The sequence below is a fragment of the Engraulis encrasicolus genome, chromosome 6 (assembly GCF_034702125.1).
Source record: "Engraulis encrasicolus isolate BLACKSEA-1 chromosome 6, IST_EnEncr_1.0, whole genome shotgun sequence".
In the NCBI taxonomy this organism is placed as follows: Eukaryota; Metazoa; Chordata; class Actinopteri; order Clupeiformes; family Engraulidae; genus Engraulis; species Engraulis encrasicolus.
In genome coordinates, this window is record NC_085862.1 from 27,338,640 (window position 1) to 27,358,063 (window position 19,424).

General features: G+C 45.8%; 1 protein-coding gene across 2 annotated transcripts in view; it reads right to left on the reverse strand.

Moving 5' to 3' along the window:
• Positions 1-559: 559 nt before the first annotated feature.
• The window catches only part of cers1 (ceramide synthase 1), a 40,596-nt gene continuing 21,731 nt past the window's right edge, over positions 560-19,424 (reverse strand). For both annotated transcript variants that reach the window (XM_063201112.1, XM_063201111.1), the window contains 5 exons: positions 13,452-13,632; positions 9,939-10,100; positions 6,033-6,180; positions 3,898-4,046; positions 560-1,735 (listed from right to left, as the gene is read on the reverse strand). In XM_063201112.1, the coding sequence (XP_063057182.1) occupies positions 1,693-1,735; positions 3,898-4,046; positions 6,033-6,180; positions 9,939-10,100; positions 13,452-13,632 (683 nt within the window). In that variant the 3' untranslated portion in view covers positions 560-1,692. The remainder of the gene's footprint in view (positions 1,736-3,897; positions 4,047-6,032; positions 6,181-9,938; positions 10,101-13,451; positions 13,633-19,424) is intronic.

The following is a 19,424-nucleotide window of genomic DNA, read 5'->3' on the forward strand; positions in this document are numbered from 1 at the left end:
CCAGCGGAAAGAGGACAGGTCTGGGGTAAATGGAAGACACGTCTATGGGATGTCGAAGTCGAAGTTTCTTTAGCGGCATCTGCGGCCTGTTCCAGCTTTGAGCATGCTGCCCCCGTCATGAAAGATAAAACAGTAGCATGGATTTGATCAAAATGACAGCACTTGGTCTCGGCACACGACAAAACAAATGCAGACCTGGTGCAAAACACATCAATGCACACGTAATACATACAGTATGGATGGAACTTATGAGAACATTCAGAACAGCATGTAGGCAAGTTAATTCTTCATTTTATGATTGTGGTCTCTGTTCTTTTAAAAGAGTGACATGGCATATTGATTAGGTACATTTAAATAGCTTTTTTTTTCGTTTAAACTTTTGTCAAAGGACTAGTTCATAACATACTTGGAGCCATTCCAATATCATGCATTTCCAGAATACCATATAATGTGCATATATATTTATATTTGCCTAAGGATTTACACAGTCGAAAGGGCTATTCATGTCAATTGGTTTTCTCTTATTGACCGATTGAAAAAATAATGAAAATGAAACATCCAAATTTCCTCTTTTTTTTCGGAATATATATTACGCAATCCATTCAAATCAATTCCTGCTATGTCAGATCAAAATCAGTGGTCAGCGTCTTTGCTTTCATATCAGTGCAACAACAGATGCTAAAAATCTGAAAATGTGGCACCACATTTTCCCCCCAGACAGGAATGCAAGCAATTATTTATCAATCCCTATTTATCCACACAGAAAAAAATGAGTGAAAAACAAAAACACAAAACATATTCCCTTAAAATCATGTGTTCCCCCCCCACACATTCAAGCACACTGATACTACAAAGATGTGGCTCGCGTCAGAAAAAAAAAACAGGTCAGGCTGGGTAAAAGTCTTTTGGTCTGTAGTAACCTGTGCAATGATATGGATTCTATCAGTGCATGTCTACTTTTTACGTTTTAGGAAATGAAAACCAGCGCGTTTTAAAACATGCACTCTCTTCTAGACGTCCCATTTTTCTTTCTGAGACAGGATACAAATGTACCAATGATTCCCTTTATACAGCCGTCACTCCTGGAATTAAATAAAATCAAAAGTATCAAATTAAACAAGAAAACAATACACACACACAGAGAAAAAAAGCCACTGGCTATAAAACAAAAAGGGAAAACCATTTGAAAACATGTTCCGGGTCTTGACGAAGCATGATTCACCAGTGTGTGTGTTTTTTTTAACTGTGAATACTAAATGTCCTCCTTGCTTTTTTGTTTTAGTTTTTTTTTTATTTGAGGGCTGCTTCACATACTGAGGTTAAGAAACTGAGGGCTCAGTACGGTGAAAGAGATGAGACATTTTGTCTGTATAATACCCATTACACACAAGAGGAACTTCACAGAACTTACACTTTTGTTTTTTTTTCTCTGAAAAGTAAATGTATAAGACATAAGTCACCTGAAAAAACATTCACAGTGCTATAATCGAAAAGAACAAACAAACAGAAAAAAATATAGAATAGTGTAACTGAGAACATCTCACTGTCTAAATGTTTTGTTGTCATCTTTTTTTTTCTTCTTTTGTTTCGTAAAACAACCTATTAGCGACATAGAGAGCAGGATAACTCGCTGTCAATCATCTAACTTGTAATTCTACTATGTGCCACAAGGTGGTGCTGGAGAGGCGTTTTCTATTGATGCTTCTCCTTGGTGATGCCGTTCTGCACATGCTTCCTGTGGGAGGAGAGAGGGGGTGGGGGTTGAAGGGGAGAACAAAGGTCAGGAGATCAGTGATCAGGAGATGCACAGTAATACCGACGGGATATCACTTCTCGCTCTCTCTCTCTCTCCCTCAAGGTTAGCCGATAAGGCGTTAGTCTCCATTGCATCGCCGCCCGCAGGCTTGCTAATCACATCTAAATAAGCTCTTTGATCCTATCTGTTCCTGGTTGCACAAGGCGGCACTGTATCTCATCGTCCCCAGAGATTGTGTTACTGACGATGAGAGGTTTGACCCCGGTGCCCCCACCCCTGCTCCAATCCATAGCCCCTTCAACCCCCCCACCCCACCCAACTTTTATTATCTCATCATCCAACTCAGCAGTGTTCTATGACCGAATGTACCCCCACATGATAGCTATGGACGAGACACACACACACACACACACACACACACACACACACACACACACACACACACACACACACACACACACACACACACACACACACACACACAGACACACACACACACACACAATACACACACACACGCACGCACACGCGCACACACAGGTGACGCAATGCTGCAAAGTGATAGAAATGCATACAGTACGTGCCTGCGTATGTGTGAAGAGAGTCCATTTATATGCATGTGTGTGTGCACATTCTGCACAACTGTGACTGTGGTGGTGGTGGTTTACTGTATGTGGTATATGTGTGACTGCATCTATGAATGTAAGCGTCAACTTGTGTTGTGACTGTATATCTAAGATGGGCTGGTTCTGCTTTTATTTGTGGCATCCTCATCAGAGCAAAACTGTGCATCCACGTTGCAACTGTGTGCATTTCTTTTTATGTTTGCTAATTCAAGTGTGTGTGTCTGTGTGTGTGTGTGTGTCTGTGTCTGTGTTGGGTGTGGGGGCCATCAGGACTAAGAGTCGGTAATCTATTACAGCATATTATATATTACTTTACATTACACTCAGCTTTTTTATTAACTTACAGTTATTTAGGTACAGGGTATTGGTTACAGGCCCTTCAGCCATGGATGAAGGTTCTGGTAAGGGTGGGATTTGCACCTGCAACTCTCTGATCTAAAGGCCACCATTGAGCCATATATTCCCTGGTTTGGTGATACTGTAAAAGTGATGTGATGTAATTTACAATAGAGATGTTACTAGTTCATCTACAATATAGTTACATTTTTCTTCTCATGGGGAATACCAATATAGTACCCTTGCTCAGCGTTGCACTGGTCCAGTCCTAAAGCGTCAGTCAGTGTCCCGAGTTAAAATGGCCAAACACAGACAGAGTCATGTTGCTCGATAAAATAGCACAGCTAAAAGCCAAAACACTACACTTAAGCGCTGCTTTGGACTAAATGCTCCCACGATTGTTTGAAGGCAAGCCTGATTAAATGGCTTTTATGCAGAGAACTAATCATTTGAGTGTGTGTGTGTGTGTGTGTGTGTGTGTGTGTCTGTGTGTCTGTGTGTGTGTGCGTGCGTGCGTGCGTATTTCTTACTCTTCCCCATTGTTGTGATGGCCGGCATCAGAACATATCAAGTGAATGTACCCATTCGTGTATGTGTGTCTGTGCATGCATGTGTGTCCTCCGTGTGTATGTGTGTCCTGTGTGTCTGTGCATGCATGTGTGTCTTTGCGTGTGTGTGAGTGTTTACCTTTCCCTTTTTTCTTTATGGCCAACATCAGAGAGCATGAGGTGAATGTGCCCATGTGCATACGTGCGTGACTGCCTCGGTGTGTGTGTGTGTGAGTGTGTGTGTATCTGCATGCACGTGTGTGTGCTTACTCTTCCCCGTTGTTCTGATGGCCAACATCAGAGCATCAGGGATGAAGTGAATGAGGTGTGTGTGTGTGTGTGTGTGTGTGTTTGTGTGTGAGTGTGTCTGTCTGCCTGTCCGTGTGTGTATGAGTGTGTGTATGTGTGCAGGGAAGCCGACAGGGGGCTAAGGGGTCAGTTGTTCCGGGCTCAGGGAGAGAAGGGGCCCAAAATTGGGTCCTACTCACAATTTATGTGTTGCATGGGGGGCCGTTTGAAATGTCTTTGTCCCGGGCCCTGTAAAAGCTGTCAGCGTCTGTGTGTGTGTGTGTGTGCCTGCCGTGCACTTGAATGTGTCTGCATGTGTGCATGTGTTTGTGTGTGTACTCACCCTTCGCCGTTGTCCTGATGTCCAGCATCAGAGCGCTGCTTGGCGAGTTTAGCAGCCAGCAGAGAAGCCTCCTCCTCCTCATACTCCCTCAGGTCCCCCACTTCCTTCATCTGACCAGTCAACACCTTCGCCACAAACATCAAGATAAACTGCAGAGAGAGAGAGGGAGGGAGAGATAGATAGAGGAGTATAGAGAAAATGAACAAAAAAAGAGATGAGAAAGAGACCAAGGTAAGTCAACATGCGAATAGACTATCATTGAGAGAGAAAAAAAAGTTGTAATGTTAGATAACTACAGGGGCTACCGAGTGTAGATAAAGAAAACAGAGAGGTACAGTATGAATAAAATATGGGTCTAAAAACAAAGTGTACAGAAACAGCACCAGAACCAAACTAAAAGAAGATGTAAAAAAACCTCCGACACCTTAGGACACACACACACACACACACACACCCATCTCCTCTAATTCCCACACCACGCCAAAAAAACCCGGCACCAGAACTGAAATCCGAAACCGAAAAGACAAAACCGGCACCAGAACCTAGGCCATCTCACCGACTCCTCGTCTTCCAATCCTCAGATTTCTTGGAAATTCTTTGCTGTTAGGAAGGACGCTGCCAACATGCACGCGAGAAAAGCATATCACAAAACGGGCCACAGACAAGTGATCATTTACACTCATCAACGGACACAACACAACGCACATAATTTCTCTTTAAAATGGCAGAGATTTACTGCAAAGCATGGTGGTGGAGAAAAAAAAACAAAGGAAAGGAAAAACTGCAAGTACAGAGAGAGACTGCAACACTGGCTGTCGCTGTGCATCTGCATTATACATGTAGGGGCCAATGAACCTGAAAAAGAGCAGACACGAGCAGATATACATCACTCTGAGAGGGACTGGCAGGGCAAGACTCCAGTGGAGACGGAAAGAGGACAAGACAGAGCCAGTGAGGAGAGAGAGAGAGAGAGAGAGAGAGAGAGAGAGAGAGAGAGAGAGAGAGAGACGGGAAGAGGAAAAGACAGAGACAGTCAAGAGAGAGAGAGAGAGAGAGAGAGAGAGAGAGAGAGAGAGAGAGAGAGAGAGAGAGAGAGAAAGAGAGAGACATATTCAGACAGACAGAGCCTATAAGGAGAAGAGAGAGAGAGGGAGCGAGAGAGACAGACAGACAGACAGTCAGTCAGGAGAAAAGAAAGAGACAGACAGAGAGAGAGAGAGAGAGAGAGAGAGAGAGATCCTGAGAGAGAGATAGAGAGAGATAGATCCTGAGAGAAATGAGAGAGCTGGCAAGTTAACGGGGCCCAAGTTTCCTTCCTGAGCCTCTTGTAACAAGGGGGAGAAACATTTACAGTCCCGGCAAGTGGTGTTTCAACAGACAAGTAGCCTACCGCTTAGCAAAGTATGGCACTGAGGAGACAAAATGGACGCCTTGGATTTTAAACTTTTGTGTCAGTCAAACTGCACTGTGGATGCTACTGCATGAATACATCAACTGAATAGCAACTACTCTACATGTTTACAAGCTCAAACTGCATTTTGTGTGTTACGTCTTACGTTCTATGTAATGCTTTTGGGTCCCTGGGAAAGGATTGTTACAAGCTATCTGCTTGAAGATGCATCAATTGTAATACAATAGTGGCCGTCAAAGCTAATACATAAATCAGATTTATGTATTAGCTTTGACAGCTACTGGTGTATTACAATTGATGCATCTTCAAGCAGATGTTAGCCTGCAAGGAGGCTAACATGCAGCAACGACAGGCTAGCTATGGCCTGATAAAGAAGTCTATTTAGCTAATTGGAGCAGTTCATTTGTAACTCAAGTGAATGGACCGTTAGAAGGAGAACGACATGGAGACAGAGAGAAAGAGAGAGTGACAGAAAGAGAGAGAGAGTGACAGAAAGAGAGGGAGAGAGAGGGAGAGAGAGAGAGAGAGAGAGAGAGAGAGAGAGAGAGAGGTCGCCAGTAAAATGATGCAGATATGATCAGTGTGTGGGAGTTTTCTTGTCTCAGTGTTGGTGACCCAGTGGTTCCACTCCTACACACCTGGCCTAAGGAGGTGTGCAAGAATTCAAAAAAAAATAGGTCTTAGAGGGTAGAGATGGACACAGCATGCATGTGTGAGGTCTTACCAGGAACCAGTAGATGTTCATGAGGAGCAGGGCGAATAGCAGGGTGTTGAAGAAGAAGTAGAAGGGGATGTTAGGCACCGAGTCCAGGCTGGTCACGCAGGTGGCATACAGCGCCTTCAGCGGGAACCAGTACAGGCGGAACCAAAACCTGTGGGCAGGGGGGAGGGGGAGCGACAAGACAGGTGACACAGTCACTCACTTGCGTAGAGAGAGGTTGGATAAGTTGCCTCTGTGGGGTAGTCACATAAAAATCTTCAGGTGGTCATCGGAATCCAAAAATGCTAGATGTGAGGTCAAGAGAGAGGGTCGAAGGCATTCTGAAGCACCAATTAAAAGTAAATAGTAGTCGGCAGTGTATAGAATGAAATAACAATGTTAAAAGTTCCTTCCTTCCTTTGGCTGAGCAGAGAGCTAAGGAAGTAAACAGTGGCATGGCGCCTCAACAGGCTCCAGTGTTGGCAATAAGCAAGTCTCTCAGTCACTACCAATATCAGCTAAACTGGGCTAGCCATGCCAGGGAATACCTACTGAGGAAGCCCACTGGCTCACTTGTCATTTTTTGTGAAATGACAATATTGGCTATATTCAGTATGCTCAAGCCCTGTGAGGGGGTAGGACAAACGGGTCAGTTGTCCCTTAACCAGTGAGAGGAGGGCCCCCATTACATTGTGTGTATATACAGCCGTGGAACAAATTGAGAGATCACTTCGAAAGGTTCAGTTTTTCCGAAATAGTAGTCGGCAGTGTATAGAATGAAATAACAATGTTAAAAGTCCTTTATTGACCCCTTAGCGCAGAGCCTATGTTATAACCTTACTGTCACCAAAACTGTAATGGCTATGTCTTAATCTGTTACTTAAGGCTCTTTGTAATGTCATAGCAATGTTGTTATGATGTAGTTTAATGTAGTGAATAGGCCCGCCGGCGACCCCGTCTGCACAAAGAGGCTGCTACATCATGGACATCAAGCCTGTGACATCAGGGCTGAAGAAGGTGGCACGTGACCGAAACACGTCGGCTAGATCAGTGTTTCCCAACCTTTTTTGCCTTGCGTACCCCCTAAGCATCTTAGTTGTGCCATGAGTACCCCCTAATTCATGTTCTATATCACTTTCTCTGTCCTGATGTGACTGCTCCATACATTTGATATAATAATAACATTTTTCCAAGTACCCCCTGCACTGTGCTCGCGTACCCCTAGTGGTACACGTACCCCTGGTTGGGAAACACTGGGCTAGATGGCCATGATTTAATAAAGGACTTCTAAACGGTACTTCAGAGTCCCTCACTTGTGTTAAGGCTGGGGTCATGACCTTGACCTTCCATTTGCAAACACAAGTATGGTGGACAGAGAACACAGGGAATCTAGCCGTGTTCATTCAATTACATTACTACATTACTTTACACTTAGCTGACGCTTCTTTTTCCCAAAGCGACTTACAGTAGAGTTATTTAGGTACAGGGTATTGGTTACAAGCCGAGGAGCAATGTTGCTCAAGGGCACTTCAGCCATGGATGAAGGAGCTGGTGAGGGTGGATTTCAGCCTGCAACCTTCTGATCTAAAGGCCAGCGCTCTAACCATTGAGCCATAGCTGCCACGCCAATGTAATACTCAAAGATTTGAATTTGGCGCTCTTGTTCTAGAGTGTATTTTGGTCCTACTCCTATTTACGATACGATATGATTATACTTTATTGTCAGTTTGCACTGAAATTCATTTAGCGCCCCTGAGCAACACTTGTTTAAGACAGGACATACACATAGCATCACATCACAAGACTATTGCACAACTGACAAAAACAGGGGTCACAGGCCTATATCGACATACATGCATAGCCTACATACATTACATACAACCCACATAACTTGAAGATATTACCAACATGGAGTGATAACACTATGCAGTGTTTGCCCAGCAGAATCGATTGATGTATGAAGGCATGTTTAAGTCTGTTGCGGTATTTGGTGTTACTTGAAGACTAATGTTAAAATAATAGAGAAAAACTAACTGTAACAAGCCACTGTGTTATTTGCAGCTACCACTGCTTTAAGACAAGTTAAAAGAGGAAATATGTCGCTAAGCTAATGAAAGTCAATGGATCCGTGTAGCATTGTAGCATTCTACACGGATCCATTGACTTTCACTAGCTTCGCGACATGCTCCCTCTTTTAACTTGTCTTAAAGCAAGACAACGGCTTACATGAAAAATAAGACACTTTACCACCTTTATAAACCCCAGCCAACGATTTTAACTGTATTAAGCCCCAAAATAGTGGCATACCCCTTTAACACCAGCTAACCGGCCAAATGCTGGTGAAATTTCAGTTTGGCTGGTAGAAAGGCCCACTTCCTAGTCACTTTGACCCATTAGTAAGTTTGTGTTTGGCTGGTAAGATTAACATCTACTAGCCATTTTGGCCGGTGATGAAAAAGTTAATTTAGGTAGCGTAGGTCGGTCTTGGTGTACACACACAGTCAGGCAGCTTACTCAACTTGTTGTTGTTATGATCAACAGTGTAAATATACCTTTGCACTACATAATCGCTGGCAATTTTGCTGAGCGGCACTGTAGTCAATTGCTTGTGTTAAGGGGTCATGAGCTCTAGCGTCGATATGCAAACACGGGCAGGGTCAACAGGCTGCTGTATAGCCACTGAATACATAAATACATAAGCTCTCTCCCTCCCAGAGCAGGGGTGCATACGAGGTCACTCACACTATGTGTTTGCCTACGTCTGTATGTATGTGTGTGTGTGTTTGTGGCAGTGTGCTAGACCCCTTATACTGATTTTTTGGTGTGTATACTATTATTGTGTGCGTGTGTGTGTGTGTGTGTGTGTGTGTGTGTGTGTGTGTGTGTGTGTGTGTGTGTGTGTGTGTGTGTGTGTGTGTGTGTGTGTGTGTGTGTGTGTGTGTGTGTGTGTGTGTGTGTGTGTGTGTGACAGTGTGCGCAACAGTTTGTGAGTACCCATTACACTGTGTGTATGCGCATTTGTGTGTATGTGTATTTCGTTTTCCGTGTGTGTGTATGTATTGCGTGTGTGTGTGTGTGTGTGTGTGTGTGTGTGTGTGTGTGTGTGTGTGTGTGTGTGTGTGTGTGTGTGTGTGTGTGTGTGTGTGTGTGTGTGTGTGTGTGTGTGTGTGTGTACGGCACCAATCTACCTTCGTGAGGCCACTGCTGTTGGAGCACCCCTTTTGCTGGGGTAGTTTTGTTGTTACTGCTAAAAGTAAAAGTGTAAAAACATTTCCTCACTGACAGGTTAAGGTTAGGGATTGTTTTGGTTTGGGCACAGTTCAGCATTCTTTCGCTATTGTTAGGGTTAATATGAATGTAAGTCAATGGGAGGCCCCACAAAGATATTAAGGTGGGGCTGTGTGTGTGTGTGTGTGTGTGTGTGTGTGTGTGTGTGTGTGTGTGTGTGTGTGTGTGTGTGTGTGTGTGTGTGTGTGTGTGTGTGTGTGTGTGTGTGTGTGTGTGTGTGTGTGTGTTTAGATGCCTTTGTATGTATTGCATGTGTGTGTGTGTGTGTTTGTGTGTGTGTGTGTGTGTGTGTGTGTGTGTGTGTGTGTGTGTGTGTGTGTGTGTGTGTGTGTGTGTGTGTGTGTGTGTGTGTGTGTGTGTGTGTGTGTGTGTATTGCATGTCTGTGTATATATTGCATATGCATGTGTGTGTGTGTGCATTGCATATGCATGTGTATGTATGTGTATGTGTATGTGTATTTCATATGCATGTGTGTGTGTGTATGAGTATGTGTATTGCATATGCATGTGTGTGTATGTATGTGTATTGCATATGCATGTGTGTGTATGTATGAGTCTGTGTATTGCATATGCATGTGTGTGTATGTATGAGTCTGTGTATTGCATATGCATGTGTGTGTGCGCTACACAGCTCCTCCTCACCAGGTGATGCTGAAGCTGACGGAGCCCATGTTGGACAGGATGTCGTTGAGCAGGTAGTAGCCTCCTCCGCGTGTCTTGAAGTACACGTTGAGCTTGGTGAACTCCAGCTGGATGTCATTGATGTCATGCAGGAAGAGCACCAGCACACCAATGTTGTGATATCTACATGAGGAGGACAGAGAGGAGAAGAAACATTAGTCCTAACATCGTGAAGAGGTCTTTCAGTCAGCTTGTTACCTTGTCAGGACACCAGTGTTGTGATATCTATATATGAGGAGGAGAAGAAACATTTAACAACCACCAATGTGTAAAATCGAACTGCCAATATTACATTATCTGTGCATAACCCAACTGGGTCAACCTTGGCCTAGTGGCTAAGGCGATGGGCTTTAGATCAGAATGTAGCCAGTTCGAATCCCACCCTTACGCTCCCCATCTCACTCCATCATGGCTGAAATGCCCATGAGCTTGGCACCTAACCCCACACTGCTCCAGGGACTGTAACCAATACCCTGTACTTAAAATAACTAAGTCGCTTTGGATAGCATCAGCTAAGTGTAATGTAACGCAATAACCTGTGTAAACCACTTGTACTATGTTGCAACTTGTAATATCTTAAAAGAAACGTAGGGCAGCTGCGTAATAGTTAGGATAGGAGTTGGTCTTGGAAGTGCTCCTTCCTGAAGTTCCTTTGCTCCAAGGACTGTAACCAATACCCTGTAAGTTGCTTTGGAAGAAAGCGGCCGCTTAGTGTAATGTAATGTATACAGACACGTGTATTGTCATTAGAAGTCATCAGCTAAGGCACATGTGAACACTGTGGACACTTTACACTTTATATTTTGGTGTGTGTGTGTGTGTGTGTGTGTGTGTGTGTGTGTGTGTGTGTGTGTGTGTGTGTGTGTGTGTGTGTGTGTGTGTGTGTGTGTGTGTGTGTGTGTGTGTGTGTGTGTTTCTCTATGTGTGTGTTGTGTGTGAGAGTGTGTGTGTGAGAGAGAGAGGTCTTGGCAAAATGTATGTAACAGTGAGCAGCTATATATGATTATTTTATGTGTAAATATGTGTGCTATGTCTTGTGGGCAATGTCTTTATTTATGTATGTGTGTATGCTACTTGACACCTTAATTTCCCCCTGGGATCAATAAACGATACTCTACTCTACTCTATTCTACTAGAAGGATTTTTACACAACAGTCGTTAGCACACGTTTTGGCCATTCCACTGAGATATTCCAGCTGCAAATACTTATGCACTGTCTGTCTGTGTATAAACTGTCTAAAAGACTTGCACAAATAGAGACACGTAGAAATGCACATTCTGTTTAGCCAACTTCCTGTGTGCACACCCAACAGATGGGAATGAATTGAGAGAAAAGGCAACTTAAAACATCATACAACTGAGAGAACATTCATTTCGCAAGGACCTTCAACACATGGCTGTGAGGCACTACATTAGTGGTTCTCAGCAAACGCCCTCTGGACCTCATCATAAGCCTCGCAACGTCCCCTCAACGTCATCATAAGCCTGTCAATGTCCCCCTTAGTATTAAAAAAATAAAACAGACAAAGCCCACCAATGGCAACACAGCACCATCCCCTCTGAATTGTATCCTTGTATCCTCAACACCCCCCTAGGGCTCCCTAATGCCCCCATGGGGGGCTGTAGAACTCCCGTTGAGAAACACTACACTACATGGACCTTGAAGCCATGTCTGAGGGACACTAACATCACCCTACAGCCTGACCACAGCATCCGAGAGGTAGGCTTGCTGTCAGAACACAAATACATGGTGATCAACAGACTTCACACAGCACAGTGGGCAGTTTGAGGAGACCATGTGAAGGATGTATTGACTGTGTTTGCCCAGCTGATCAGTGACTACACTGAAAACTCTACAACCATTCACATCAAATATCGATACGAAAGAACAGCTTGAGGATAGTACAGTATGATGGGTGAAAGACAGAAAGAGAAAGAGAAAGAGTGTGTGTGTGTCTGTATCTGTGTGCATGAGAGGGGGGAGAGAAAGAGGAACTCAAATTGTGTCTACACAAAAAAATGACAGAAACGAGTAGGTAGCCGGTTTGGCCAGTGGGCCCGGTAGGTCAGTGATGAAGCTTCACCATGAATACTTCATTTGCTCTCGACATGTTTGATTTAGACAATCACAGAGCGGCTCTGGCTTGTCAACCTGGGTATTATATGAGATGAATAACATCCGAACATCCCAATTGGTAACTTCGCCAAACCATGTCAAAGCTCATTATCGTAATATTATCTGACTTTTAACTCCTGAAATTTGCTCTGGTCACCCAGTTCACTTCACTCCCAGCGACTTTGCTTTAGTCGCTCAGGTCGCCGACCCTTCATAGAGAAACAATCACTTCCATCGCCCTGGTCTCCATGGTCCTGTATGGTGTGCAGACACAGTATGATGCACAGTGACACAGCAAGACTATGTGAGAGACAGAGCAAGATTGAGAACGATAAAGGAGAGAGAGCGAGAGCGAGAGAGAGAGAGAGAGAGAGAGAGAGAGAGAGAGAGAGAGAGAGAGAGAGAGAGAGAGAGAGAGAGAGAGCATGTGTGTGTTTCTGTGCATCCAGCATCTCACCGCAAGGTACATTAGAAGGTTATGTGTGTGCGTGAGACAGTGAGATCGAGAGAGATAAAGGACAGAGAGAGAGAGAGAGAGAGAGAGAGAGAGAGAGAGAGAGAGAGAGAGAGAGAGAGAGAGAGAGAGAGAGAGAGAGAGAGAGAGCGTCCACGTCTGACCAGAGAGATGATAGTGTACGTCTATGTGTGTGTATGTCTATGTGTACTGTATGTGTAATTGAGTGTCTTGACGTTTATCTCATCAGAAGGCGTGTGAGAATGGTGTGTGTGTGTGTGTGTGTGTGTGTGTGTGTGTGTATGTGTGTGTGTGTGTGTGTGTGTGTGTGTGTGTGTGCGCGCGCGCATGTGTGTGTGCACGCGCGTCTCTGTGTGTCTATGTCTATGAAATGTGTGTGTGTGTGTGTGTGTGTGTGTGAGTGTGTGAGTGTGTGTGAGTGTGTGTGTGTGTGTGTGTGTGTGTGTGTGTGTGTGAGTGTGTGAGTGTGTGTATGTCTCCATTGGCGTCTCACGAGAAGGCGTGTGAGAATGTTGTGTGTGTGTATGCAAGTGTCTTGATGTCAGTGTCTCGAGCAGTGTCTCACCGGGAGGCGTATGAGAATGTGATGAGTGTGTGTGTGTGAGTGTGTGTGTGTGTGTGTGTGTGTCTCTCTGTGTCTCTGCAGCGGTGTCTCACCGGGAGGCGTGTGAAAATGTGATGAGTGTGTGTGTGTGTGTCCAACGGTGTCTAAACGGAAGGCGTGTGAGAATGTTATGTGTGTGTGTGTGTGTGTGTGTCTGTCTGTCTCTCTCTCTATGTGCGTGTGTGTGTCTCTCTATGTCTCTGCAGCGGCGTCTCACTGGAAGGTATAGGAGAAGGTGATGAGTGTGTGTGTGTGTGTGTGTGTGTAGCAGCGTCTCACCGGAAGGCGTAGGAGAAGGTGATGAGTGCGAGGGTGATGACGTGGTGCACCACCATGACGGCCGAGTCCTTCCTCCAGGCGTCCATGTAGACCGTGGCGTAGATGGAGTGGCCGTAGAAGGAGCCCTGGATCAGGTACGCGATGGCTATGTCTGTGGGCACCGACATGCCACTCTTCCAGTCTGGAGAGACAGAGACACGCACAGGCGCGCGCGCACACACACACATTACAGATGAGATTAGAGTCATACATGATGTACATACGTACGTACGTGTACTAGGGCTGGGCGGTTCTGGAAAAAATGCGTATCACGGTTTTCTTGATGAAAATTAATATCACTGTTCTCTGCACGATTTTTTTCACAAGCTGCAATTTTCCCCCACAAAAAGTGAACCTTGTGTAGGTGAAAAACGTTATCACATGTTTTTAACGGTATACTGCCCAGCCCTAATGTGTACACACACACAGACACAGACACAGACACAGACACACACACACACACACCTTTGGGAGAGATCCTCACACAACACTTAAAGTCAGCTCTGTAACTCATCCATAACATGTCTGTGTGTGTATGTGTGTGCAGTGACACAGCACTCTTCCAGACTGGCTAGAGCCACCACCATCACATTCAAGGTCATGCTGGAGACTGGCTGAGGACACAGACATCCTCACTCTCCAACTCCAGCTCCTTCCTCATGAACAGGGCCTCCTCCAAAGTGTTACGATAACATGCCGACTTGAATCGTCTATCACATTTGTGCATCTTGACTTTACTCGTGCTCCACCACGCCCAGTGTGACAGGTTAGGGTTAGAGGGGTGGCTTTAGTCAAGGCAAAATTTCGCAGAAGTAAAAATTTGGCAAAAGTACAGCGGCAGAAACGTTGCTTTACTGACAGGTTAGGGTAAGGAATGGTTTTGGTCAGGGCACAGCAGAGCATTTACGCATTTAGCTACAGAACTTTGCTGCGGGCAACAGAAATTCGCCGGGAAGGCGGGAAAACTGCGTGAACCTGGTTACGTGACAAAAGTACTTTCCTGCTGCGTTGTAAATCACGACTTAACATGCAAAGTCGTCGCACCTCAACGCAGAATGCACTAGCGTGAAATAATTACACCTTTGCATGATGCCAGTCTATCCTCATAGACCTCGCTCGTTCCCACTGTGATGCCCCTGCTAGCTGACCTGGCAGGCCTGGATCAGGCAGGCCATGGCTATGTCAGTGGCTGCCGAACTTTTTCTGCTGGGACCCCCTTTTGGCCCTAAGCATATTTTTGCGACCCACATGCTAAAATTGCTCAAATTGTAAAGAACAGTAAGTACATTGTTTAGTGAGGATTGTTGCTCAGCAAGTTATAGAATTGTGGTAACTATTAACCTTCGTTTTCCCTGTTTTATGACAATTCCCTTCTTTTTGTGACCCTCCTGCAGTTCCTCCGCGACCCTCTAGGGGTCCCGACCCCCAATTTGGGAACCAGTGGGCTATGTCAAGAGGGGCACCACAATGCTACTCTTCTACATGTAGTCTGGCCACAGGCACATATTGCTTTGAGGACAAATGCTGACAGTATGAACCAGTCATATACACTCAACACGTACTGTACACACTCACACATGCATCCACACACATTACATTCAGTGGTTATGTTTTGAGGACACATCACACACACACACACACACACACACACACACACACACACACACACACACACACACACACACACACACACACACACACACACACACACACACACACACACACACACACACACAGAAATGCCTTCACACACACAAGCCCCGACACACTCATTGTACGTAAACACTCATCACACGCACTTGACTTAACCCACTCCTCTAGCTCATCAATAAAGTACACTCACATTCATTTACACAAACATGCATACATCTACTATTTACTCATACACATACACACGCACAATGCTTGCAGAGTACCTAATATAAGCAAAGGCACCCACCCAGCCCAACACACACACTCATTCTCTCTCTCTGTCTCTGTCTCTCTCTCTGTCTCTCTCTCTCTCTCGCGCTCTCTCTCTCTCTCTCGCTCTCTCTCTCTCTCTCTCTCTCTCACACACACACACACACACACACACACACACACACACACACACACACACACACACACACACACACACACACACACACACAAAAACACACACTCACACACACACACACTCCACATACATCTATTTCCATTAGTGCATGTCAGGAGCACTAAGCACTAAGCAGCTCCACTTCCTCACGGCTGCACTTCATGATGATGCTCCATCGGAATCTCAGCAGGAGGGAGGGAGAGAGAGAGAAGATGGAGGGAGAGAGAGAGAGATGGAGGGAGAGAAGAGAGAGAAAGGGAGAGAGAGAGAGAGGGATGGGAGAGAGAGAGAGAGAGAGAGAGAGAGAGAGAGAGAGAGAGAGAGAGAGAGAGAGAGAGAGAGAGAGAGAGAGAGAGAAAGAGAGGGGTAAAGGGAGAGACGGAGATGGAGGGAGAGAGAGAAAGAGAGAGGGGGGAAGGAGAGGAGAATAGAGATGTAGGGGGAGGGAACGAGAGATAAATTCAGATGGAGAGAGGAAGAGAAAGAGAGGGAGAGAGAGAGATAGAGAGAGAGAGAAAGAGAGAGAGAGGGGGAAGGAGAGAGAGATAAGAGAGATATAGAGAGAGGGAGATAAATAAATAGAGATGAAGAGGGGGAGAGAAAGAAAAGGAAGAGATGGAGAAGGGAAGAGAAAGAGAGGACAAGAGGGAGGGAGAGAGGGGGAGGGAGAGAGGAGGAGAGGAGGGAGCCTCTCTGCCTGTCAATAAGACCTAGTAACTGCCAGCCATCACGGGGAGATGGAAGGCTCGACTAAGCTCTGCTGGGCTGGGCTGGGGCTGGGTGCAGCTCCACAGGATGGGATGCAGTATTTATGGAGTGCTCCTCTCTCTACCCAGCCCTGGGGACACATTACATTAGCCTGCTGCAACTTTGAGGAACTTTCCATGCTGAGCTGAATTGAACTGATCCGAAGTGAGCTGAGCTGAGTGGCGTAGCTGTGGATGATGCTGCCTGTCTGTGGACGGTGATGCTACTGCTGCTATCACGGCTGCTGCAGTTGATGGTGCTACTCAGTGTTGATGATGCTCCAGCAGCAGCCTTTAATGCCTATTGATCTAAACCCCCCCCCCCCCCCCCCCCCCCTAATTAAACATTGAGGACGCCATTACGACAGTGTCGGGTCGGGGCTACTGGCCCGGGTCGTTGGGCCTAGGGATGGCGGCAATTGAAAAAACTTTTAACCGGCTACTGAGACTCATTAACCGGTGGTTAACCGGTTAACCGGTAATCTTAAATTAAACAACGTTCGCGTGCCTGATATGCACAGCACTGGATTTTTTCTTTCTTTCACATAAGCCTTTTTTTTGCTGCGCAGACAGGACCTGCCATGTCCAGCCACTGTTGCCAGATGGAAAATGCTGAATTATCGTACTAAAACCTCAAAATTATCGTATTTTGAGGCTTTTTGGGAGGAAATTATTGTTATAATTATTATTATTATTACAACCAGTTAACCGGTGGCAGAAAATATTAACCTGTTAAAGTTGATCCGGTCGACTATCGGTTAACCGGTTATCGGTTAACATCCCTTAGTTGGGCCCACTGAGCGGCTGTGGCACTGGACCGGCACAGGAAGCTGTTGGTGGCGTAGAGGGGACAGTGAAAGCCTAGTGGAAGGCGCGTTCATCCAACAGGAAAGCATTAGCAGGGATGCCAAATCAAACATGGCGTACGTAGAAGGGGGGAAGGATCTGCACACTACCTGCAAAAGACTTAATTTATTGGGGGCAACGTTTCGGGCGGGACGTGCAGAGGGGAGAGATGGGATGGCAGAGTGTGTGGCCTGGGGAGGAGGATGCGGACGGCGGTGCGCTGAGAGCATCCTAATGTCCCATCAGTGCCAGCTGGACGCTTGCAAAGGGCCTGTGTTCAGTTCACCAAATTGCGTTTTTTTTTTTTTTTTGTCTTTTATGCCGGGAAACGCTCAAAGCGCTTTCTGACCTTCTCTGGACTCTTCTTGCCAAGTAAAGCAAAGCATTATGGGGCATGTGAGCACGATTATCATCGACTTTCAAATCTCTTCAATCTGTGCAATTGTTCTGCCACTGAGTGGAGGGCAGGGTGGGCTATACAGTTGGGAGAGTAGCATGACGGTGGAGGGGCAGGGTGGGCAAAGACAGCAGGGTGGTACGGTGTGCAGGAGAGGGCACTGCCCTGTGGTCATCCCTATGTTCCCAGCATCCTATGTTCCCCGGGTCCTATGTTTCACGCAACCGGGGAACTTAGGACCCCTTTTTCAAAAATGTGTTCCCCGCTGCTTCCAAGTAGACTGATGCCGCATGGCAAAGCGCAGGTTGTTGTTCCACCTGTGACAGGTTAGGTTTAGGGCTAGTTTTAGTCAGGGCACAAATTTACAACTCAGAAACATTGCATTACTGGCAGGTTAAGTGTAGGGATGGTTTTGGGAAGGGTTAGATACAATGCGGCGAACATAGAACCCTTTTTAGATAAAGAGCCCTTAGTTCCCTGGTCCCATACAAAGACCAGGGAACATAGGACCTGGGGAATATAGGACCCGGGGAACATAGGTACGCTCCCGTGGGCAGGGGAGGTCTTGGTGCTCTAAGACAGTGCTTCCCAACCTTTTTTGTCCTGCGTACCCCCTTAGCAACTTTTTCATATGATGAGTACCCCCTCGCCCTCATTCAGGCTCTGTTCCTCTATCCTTATGTGACTACACTCAATGTATTTGTTATTATTACATTTTTCCGCGTACCCCTTGAGGTGTGCTCACGTACCCCTAGTGGTACACGTACCCCTGGTTGGGAAACACTGCTCTAAGAGGCTCTTAATGAGCCATCAGTGCTGGCTGGCTGCTTTGCCCAGTTCTCCTGGCCTCTGTTGTGGCCTGGCCATCAGTCAGAGCGGGCACCCATTGCATCAACGCACCACTGGGGGGGCTGAATTCACAAAACCACACCACGGAACATGATCTGTCTGACTAGAACCGCAGCGCACACACACACACACACACACACACACACACACACACACACACACACACACACACACACACACACACACACACACACACACACACACACACACATATAAAAAATGCTTTGCTGGGGAAAAAATGAATGAATGTTGTAATTGAAGCTCCGTGATACTTAAATATTAGTGAATTTAAATTTGTGAATTACAGCAGTACCAAGGCCAAAACAGGCAATGTTTGCGTACGCCTTCAGGCTCAAATTACATCATTTCATTGTAAACACCAGGTCAGTCGCCACAGGTCTCTGCTGCTTATAAGGTTTATAACAGCTATGCAAATATGCAGAGAATGCCAGTTAAATGAGGGATATGGTGCGCCACTAAAAAATAGGGCTGTTTGCTTTGCTTATTCTGCTGGGGCGCCGTCACGGAGCTGGGAAAGAGTCCACGAGTCCACCGGCGATGTAAATGTCAAGTAAGACATTAAGAGCGCTTAGGTTTCACACTACAAGCCCAAACAGACAAAGGAACTATTATTATTGACACCGAAAAGCCAGACATGACAGATTGAGTTGTAAGCTTAGTACAGGAGTTCACCAACAGCTTGAACAACAGTTGATGAATGTGTGAGAACCAGCAAGCTGACAAACTGTGTCTTTGGGAGCTGTGTAGAAGCAAGACAGTGTTGCGCTTCAGCAAGACAAACGCCTATCAGACCTTCGCCAATGCGCCTTCACTACTGAGTCACTCAGTGCCTTATCTTATTCCAACACAGAGAATATAGTCAGTTAAGAGTCAATCCTGGTGAGACCTTTGGTTAAGAAATGAGGCTGTAGGTAGCTGATACTAACTCAGCGTATTCTCATGCGTGTGGCAAAACGTGGCGTTCTTGCCCGTGCACACGGGAGTTCACAGGTCAGCAG